Below are 7,839 nucleotides of genomic sequence, written 5' to 3'. Positions count from 1 at the left end.
CCATAGCCCCTGTATCATGTACATACAGCTTACAAATAGTTTGCTTAGGTTTTTTTTTTTCTTCTGTGCCAGCTCAACAAATTTATCCTGAGGTGTGTAAAATATTTGGCGGTCTTCCTAAATCCTTCTACTCCCATGCAGGCGATAATGGCCTGAGAAGGAGGAAGTGGAATTTAGCTACTCAAGATTGAGGCAGAACAGGATCAGGCCATTTCCCTGGCAAGTTGCATCACTTCTTGAACACTGCCACAGTGCATTCTGCTACTGTGAGCTGCTACTAGACTGCTTGCATATCCCCATTAATGTGTCCATATGTGCCTTAACACTCTCCTGAAAGTAGCTATGCATTCACCTCTGTCAAAGTACCGTACCCAACTAGTCTAAAACTCCAGAACACTCCCATACTGTGCTATTTGTGCTGGAGGGATTTACTGACACAGCTATCACTCCTGGCAATGGCATCTTTCATTGTCACTTCTGATAATGACATGATTCACTCTCATATTAGTCAGATTCCTAGCACTGGAAGATCTGTTTCGATTTCAGTGTTGACTTCAGTGTTGGTCTGGCTGGCACTGATAAGCAATAAGGAAAAGGAAAGTGGTGTAAAGAGTAACTCAGCAGAGTGACTGGTGGGGCTTTCCAAATGCCCACCAAAACTGCATCCGCGAGGGTCTGCAATTCTTAAGAACAAGTTCTTCCCGACAGGCTGTGTCCAAACAGACTTCCTGTGACATGGTCTACAGTTTGTTCTTGCTGTTGACCAGTGTGTGCAAAATGGAACCAGTGAGTCTAATTCTCACCTTTTATGCCAGCTATCCCATTATTTGTCAGTACTGGCAACAATAAATTAATCTTGACTGCACTGGTTTAAGAGGGAACAGACTTCATCCTATCCTAAGGGCACTGGTTTAAGCTGTAATCAGAAACAAACTTGTGTGTCAGCATTTAAACTATGATTTCTTCTACATCCATGTACTTTTCAGTCCTTCTTCAAACTTAATTTCAAAGACAATTAGGAATATAACACAAGGATACAGGTTACCAGCTAATGTATTTGAGCACAGCTGTAGTCTTCCAATCTGTACATCTGGAGACTCTAGGTTGGTGTCTGATATCCTCCAAACTTTTCTCTCACTCTTTCTCCCTACTCAAACCATTCTGCCTTTTCTCTTAAAAATGCACGTCTTTCCAAAACAAACTGCTGCACACATTGTGGATGAACAAAGTGTGCCAACTTGGTTTCTCTCTGCTTACGGCAAGACCAGAAAATGAAGAGTAACTCCTTTCCTTCACCATATCCAAAGTGTCCCGTTCATGTACTGTAAACAGTATTCCATTCTTCTTTTCTCATCGTTTACACTGTGATCACCACTTACACTTGAGCAAAACAAATTCAAGTATAAATTACACAAAAGGAGCTGGAAAACTGTATCCTCTTCACAAAACAATTGTTTTGATAACTTTTCAGAAAGCGTGGCTGTAGATGCATTCTTGTAGGTGTGCTCTTTGGGCATAATCTTCTGCAACTATAAACTGTAGTCTTACTAGGTTGGTTTACTCCAGCTGAGGACCTAGCCTTGACAGTGTTTGTCATGCATGTCAGAAGGCTCAAATTCATCATGAATAGACACCTCCTGCAAATAGAATGGCATGTCAAGGCTGGACATAGCCACATTTTGGCTGGACGTGGGAGATTATCTTGCACTCAGATGTTCACTTCTACAGCAACATGGTCCATCTATGCTGAAAATGCTCATGCTCTGACATTGCATTGAATCTAGTTTCAAATTTAGGAGCACGCCATCAGTGCAGGAATTCCAAGGCTTCTGGTAACTGACATTTATAGTGACTATTGACTTAGGACCTCTTAAAATACTCCTTCAAAGGCACAGAGAATGTAGCTTCGTTGGTGATCTGGAAAAAGGTTGTCAGAGTAGTAAGGCAATGTCATGCACCGTTTGTATGGCTTCTAGGAGAGCTTTGGAGAGTATTTCATACACCTTGCTGTGTTGTCTTTGAAAAGGATGCTTTGCAAGTGACAGAAATTGGAATTACAGCACAAATTCCTTTACCGCAACACAGGAAGACATACTTTTATAGCCTCCTTCTTCCTCTGTTATTCATACTTCAGTGAGATATGACAGAGAAGAATCAAATACACTTAAAGCAGTAAATACAAGAAAATTCAAAGCACAGAAGTTTTCTAAAATAACCCTCTGCTGGAAGCTTTCATGAATTTCATACATTTTATAAAATGGATCCTGCAGACCAGCTCTAATTCTCAGAGATTGACAAGGTTCAGCCTAAATGGAATACAGTGCCCTTAAATATTTATGTTCTTTTATGTACGTATGCATATAAAGGCACCTGAGCATCTAGAGGTTGGGATGTTTGGTTCATTAAAAGTATGTAATTACACAGGTACACACACATCCCATGTCTATATGTATACATATGTATTTATAGTAAAGATGTACACTTTTGTATTTGAGGTGAATCGAAAATAGGCTCACAAAATGTCATTCAAAATCCCCAGCTTCAAATATATTTTGCATTTGAGGCCCATCTGTCATTTATCCTGTGGCCCTTCCTAAGGGAAATTGATTGCAGATCTTCATTTTGCCAACAAGTCCATGCGAGAAGACCATGGAGAATCCCTTCACAGAGGGACTATGGGAGTAGGCAGTTTGCTTGTGCAGAAACGGGTGTGGAATTGGCATCCTAATGATCAATATAATAGATTGAGGACTTTAGAAGACAGGACACAGTGTGTAGAAGGGGAGGTGCAGGCAGATATTCAGATGGAGTGAACTGCTTGAAGCTCTGATGAAGCAAAGTCCTTTGATGATTTGGCCCATGATATGTAAACAGCTCACTATGAAAGGTTATTTTCTGAGGTAATTAGTATTATTTAGTAGATAATCTATGATCAATCAGATGATTACCTACAGCCACTTTGTCTTCTGAATACTTCCTTTGCAATTCAGCTTGCATTTTTCTCTGTTCAGCACCAAAGGAGGCACACAGCCATGTAAAATTTGCACAGAGTAGAAGAGAAGTAGCATTGTATTACATATGCTACGATGTGATGAATCTAGTACAAATATTTTTATCCAAATATACACATAGATGTATTTTTTTTTTCAATGAACAGTATAAATACTTTACCTGGGAGATTATTCCCATGTGCAAAATCAAACAGTTTTTCCTGGGATTTAATCTTCAGCTTTGCCCATGTTCATATTCTTGGTAAAAAGTGGGTCACTGTCATAGCAGGAGAAACCTTGTTTCCTCTCTTCACTCTCCCATGTTTGCTGAGAGCTATGTAGGCACCACAGTAAGCATCTGATTCATATGAGTTGTAGTTATTAGGCAGCAAGGTTTCTTTGAATTTGCACTCATCTTGGAAAACAGCCTAAAGAATAGGAGGTGGGGAAGAACAAAGCAGGTACAGTAAATATCTCAAGAAGACTCAAGTAATTTCTCTTACTAGCGCTAGTACAGAAGAGCCTGTTGCAGTGTGCAACAGGTGGTGCCGCAGCGACTGCATCCAACAATAAATCTCCCTCCTCAGTGCTAATTTGGTGTCAGATGAACCCAGATGCCACCTGTCCAGATAATGGACTGTGCACTTCCTGTGATAGATCAAGTTAATTCATCATAAATCATAGAATTCTTCATTTTATTTGTAAGCAATAAAAACAATAGTTTCTGCCAGCATCATATTCTTTTGTCCAAATGATGCGGCTTTATTTCATATCTCCCCCCTGCAACGGGTCCTTTAATCTATAAAAGAATGACATGCTAGGTGTCAAAACCTTCAATTCTCATCCAGGGAGAACTTTTTGCTTGAATATTACTATTTGCTTGAATAAGACATTTGAGTAAGACCTCAGATCTGCACTAAATCTTTTCTTTAAATCATTAGTGTTATTATATTTAGCTGCTAGTAAGATACGTGGCAGGTTCTAAACCGGGAAAACAGTTTTATTTTTCTTCATGTCACATCACATAAATCCAAAGAGAGGGAGTTATCTGACAGAGGAGGTGCAAGGACTAGCAGGAGACATACACAGAGCACCAAGGAAATTTAAAGAGAAAGCAGAATAATCATCTGACATTAAACATTTGGCACACGAGACACCACCAGTGCTGCTCTATTTGGACTTCTTAAAAACACCATTCAAAGCTTGTAAGAGTTTAACTTAGGGCATTGCATTCTGCGAGGGAAAATGCTCATCTCTTAAAGCTTTTAAAAATATCTTTGAAAATCACAGAGTCACAGAATGGTTTGGATTGGAAAGGACTTTAAGATCATCTAGTTCCAAACGCCCTGCCATGGGCAGGGACATCTCACCCTAGTCTGTGTCATCCAAGGCTGTCCAACCTGGCCTTGAACACTGCCAGGAAAATAAAGAAGACTGGATTGAAACTAGGGGGAAATATCAAAGGGAGCTCTGAAGACAGACCATGCATTTCTTTAGGAAGACCTAGCCAAGCAAAGCGGTTGGACTTGTGGCTCTTTTTAGGTGCCTGAAATCAGGCATGATTAAAATAATATTCCTAAAGTGGAACCTTAAAATGCCCCATTGTCATTATCTGTGTGAGAAGGAATCAGTCAGGTTAAGAATGGCTATGCGTCCTTTGCAACATTTGGTGCTTTATTAAGCAAGTGAAATGCTTTGTTGAAAGTACAGCTGTTTCAAAGGAAATGGCTTTGTTGTTTCTTGGCAAAAGAGATGAATGCAGTCAGTGCTATTCATTATTTGGAGATGGACTGCTTTTGCCTATTGCCCAAACCCAGCCTCTTGCAAACCTGCTTCCTAACAAGTATTTTTTCTGCTGAATGTTGAGATTGGAGATGCCTTGCTCATGCCTCAGAGATTAAATTGCATTTAGATATCACAGCTAGCACTTTCTAGATGAGGGTGATGGTGATGGTATTTCAGTATGACCTGCATACCACTGTTAAGAGCTATTATTGTTTTCTCACCCTTTTGGATTGATCTCACAAAACTGGTCACTAAAATAACCGCAAGTGCATGTGTCGACTTTGTAGGGTAGACTTACTATTTATTCTTCATTATGTGCTTGGTTTTGGTAGGGGGAAGCATGTGGACATGATTTTACTAACAGTAGCTAGTATAGATGGCTCTGATTGTGCCTCTCCTACACAAGCCTGTATGCGCACACACACACACACATGCAATCACATACACACACACACACTCATGGACATGCACAGTTGATCTCAGGGGTGGTTTTGCAGAGCACACCCTTTTGCTTTATAGACAAAGGGAATCAACAAAGGTCAGTCTTGCAGTGCTGAGCAATCTAATTAATGCATACTATTTGCAGAATACATTCACTTTCCTAGTGTGCTCCCTCTACAATCTTATTGGAAAGCTTTAAAACAGGCCTCTGATAGCCATGCTGCCAGTTGGACTGAATAACACTGATGACACCAGGTTGGGCAGGTTCCCTCTAATTTAAAGGCTATTTTCTCTGCTTGTAATCAGAGATTTCCACAAGGAAAAAAAGCCCAAAAAAACCTTTGCAGCCTTGTTTAAGCCTCAGAAAACTATCTGCACTTGTACTCACCGTTCCATACAACTTCCCTTTGTTGTTCATTGCGATGAAGAGAGCACTTTTCACACCAAACAGGCTAACAACACCTCTCTCTACAGTGGATATTTCAAAGAGACCTAAAAAATAAGAAAAGTTATCATAGAATTTAGAGCTAATCAAAGGCAACTTAGCTGTAATTTACTTATTTAAAAACCCTAATGAACTCTATATTCACTTATTAGAATTATCTCCCTAGAAATACACAGAGAAGCTTCTAGGTTTTTTACTACATGCTGCAGGATTTTAAAATAATTAGTTTGGAATTGCAGTCACATTCTGCATAATTCTTTTGCTCCATGAAACTATCTTGATCTGTCAAACTCTTAGGTCTTCCAGTAAGCTAATCATTTGTAGCTAATATGCTATAATTACAAAGTGTTAGCTACTAAGATTCAGAGAAGCATTTCTTGTATTTTGAAGTCTCCTGTGCTATCTTAGCTGCAAAGGATTTTAGCAACTGCTCTCTACAGAAACTTCAAATCCATAGGGATAATGCTTTTCTTTAATCTTATGGTAGCAGAGGAGCCCTCATAAGAACAAGCAAACCAGGAACAGCAAGCCCCAGGTGTCCCAGAAGTACTAGTCATCTAGGATTCAGAAACCACACTTTGGCACTCTGAGCTCCGTGACAGCCTCTCACATTCAAAAGGCAAATGAGAAGGGAGGAGTGAGGAAATGCAGCAGAGAGACCGTTTTCAACCTGGTTTGTCTTTTCTCATCTGGGCAGTAAAGCAGAGTAAAAATAAAATGTACCCAAATTTGTCTAAGCATTTGTGATATGTTTCAGCCTGGAGGGTCCTAATGTTTATTGATCCCAGAGACTTTTAAAAGGCAACAGATGCAGCACAGATTAATAATATCAAGTAATAACATTTGCATTCTGTGAAGGGTAATTACTAGAGTTCACAGCAATTAAGTGACATCTATTCTATTTCATTTCTGGATGCAACTCACTGTATTGGTTTTCATTGTGAACTCCGCTTATCCTTCCATCTGGGAGGATTTGAAGGTGAAACCCGATGCCCACGTTGCAGTAAAGCCTCCGCTGCCTCTTGATTCCTAGCAAATAGTCACTCTCCCAGTTGCCATCTGACTTCTCCCCTGACATCCCAGCAATGGACCTGGACAACAGAGATTGCCATCCTCTTTCCAGCAATGTGCCATTAGTTCTGCTTACAACTGGATGTGTTGAAGCAATCCCAGTTAGAAAACCCAGGAGAACGAAAGCAGGCAACGACCGGTGAATGCTGGCTTCGCAGGACATAGTGATGAGAAGTCTTTGTGCAGTGGCCATCCGGTTCATCTCCTGGGCACGTGGTCAGAATTAATGGCCCTAAAAATACCGCCCTTCTTGGTTTTCTCCCTTCAGCATGGTGGCAGAGGCTTATTTTTGGAAAGCAAATAGAGATTGCTGACATGAAACTAAAGCCCGATCGCAGTTGAGTTGGAAGCAGAGACAGGCCGGCAGGACTCGAACTGGTAGGGACCATGTTTTGTAGATCCTGCTCTCCCGTGGGCAGCCTCAGTTATATTTGATTGACCCATCTTTATAGTGCAGAGTCTGTCCCTCCCCGCATCATCACTCTGACATCAACAGCTTGCCAGAGGTAAGCCTGCCATGGCTGTAACACTAACCTGCCGTCCTCCCGGGCTGGCTGAGGTTTGACGAATGCTGTCACCCAAGACCGGAGGCAGGAGTGGGGTTTCATTGGCTGGTGAAAGCAAAGGGGTCAAATTGGTTGGGCTGTCGGAGGCCAAACAGGCGGCTTCCTTATTTAGAGAAGAAGGTGTAAAAACAGTCACGGACCTCATCAGTGAGCAATGAAAACTTTGCAGTCACTTCCTTGGTGGCACGGTCACTGGGTGTACATCAGGGCAGCTCAATATCTGGGGAGAATTGGCTCGAAGTGGCCATTGCTTACTCTGTTTATGCATACCCAGCAAATCCAAGGCCCTTTTCACTGTAGTGGCCCACGTGCTAAAATCTGGTCTGTACCTCTAAAAGGAGTGCTCCTGGCTGGCTAACAGAGAGGTAAGTTATGTTAAAAAGAGGTGCTTCCTCCCACTGTTCTTAATGCAAGCACGTTTCTGCTGCTTGCAGCAGCGATTCTGCTGAGCAGGGTGCACAGGCTGGAGCACTGATTTGAGTTACACATAGCTGGGGACATGGATGTGTTCATGTTTTTCACTGAGGTGCCTTCCAAATGA

At 41.3% G+C, this 7,839-nt stretch overlaps 1 protein-coding gene across 1 annotated transcript; it reads right to left on the bottom strand.

Annotated features, from left to right (window-relative positions):
• Positions 1-3,192: 3,192 nt before the first annotated feature.
• On the bottom strand, positions 3,193-7,428 carry FGF6 (fibroblast growth factor 6). The gene is made up of 3 exons (XM_057424379.1): positions 6,586-7,428; positions 5,605-5,708; positions 3,193-3,418 (listed from the first exon to the last, which is right to left on the bottom strand). The coding sequence occupies exons 1-3, from the start codon at positions 6,932-6,934 to the stop codon at positions 3,242-3,244; spliced, it is 630 nt and encodes a 209-aa protein (XP_057280362.1). The 5' UTR covers positions 6,935-7,428; the 3' UTR covers positions 3,193-3,241.
• Between the last annotated feature and the right edge of the window lie 411 nt (positions 7,429-7,839).

The sequence above is a fragment of the Pezoporus wallicus genome, unplaced genomic scaffold (genome assembly GCF_028554395.1).
Source record: "Pezoporus wallicus isolate ANWC-B61680 ecotype Strahan unplaced genomic scaffold, APGP_CSIRO_Pwel_v1 scaffold_3294, whole genome shotgun sequence".
NCBI classification, from domain to species: Eukaryota; Metazoa; Chordata; class Aves; order Psittaciformes; family Psittacidae; genus Pezoporus; species Pezoporus wallicus.
This window is presented reverse-complemented; position numbering and strand designations above follow the sequence as displayed.

Bases quoted from the DNA above. Each gene is read 5' to 3' on its own strand.
- FGF6 (XM_057424379.1), bottom strand. From the start codon at position 6,934: ATGAACCGGATGGCCACTGCACAAAGACTTCTCATCACTATGTCCTGC. The intron at 5,709-6,585 runs GTGAGTTGCATC...CTTATTTTTTAG, and splicing joins TCACAATGAAAACCAATACA to GTCTCTTTGAAATATCCACT. The intron at 3,419-5,604 runs GTGAGTACAAGT...CCTATTCTTTAG, and splicing joins AAGGGAAGTTGTATGGAACG to GCTGTTTTCCAAGATGAGTG.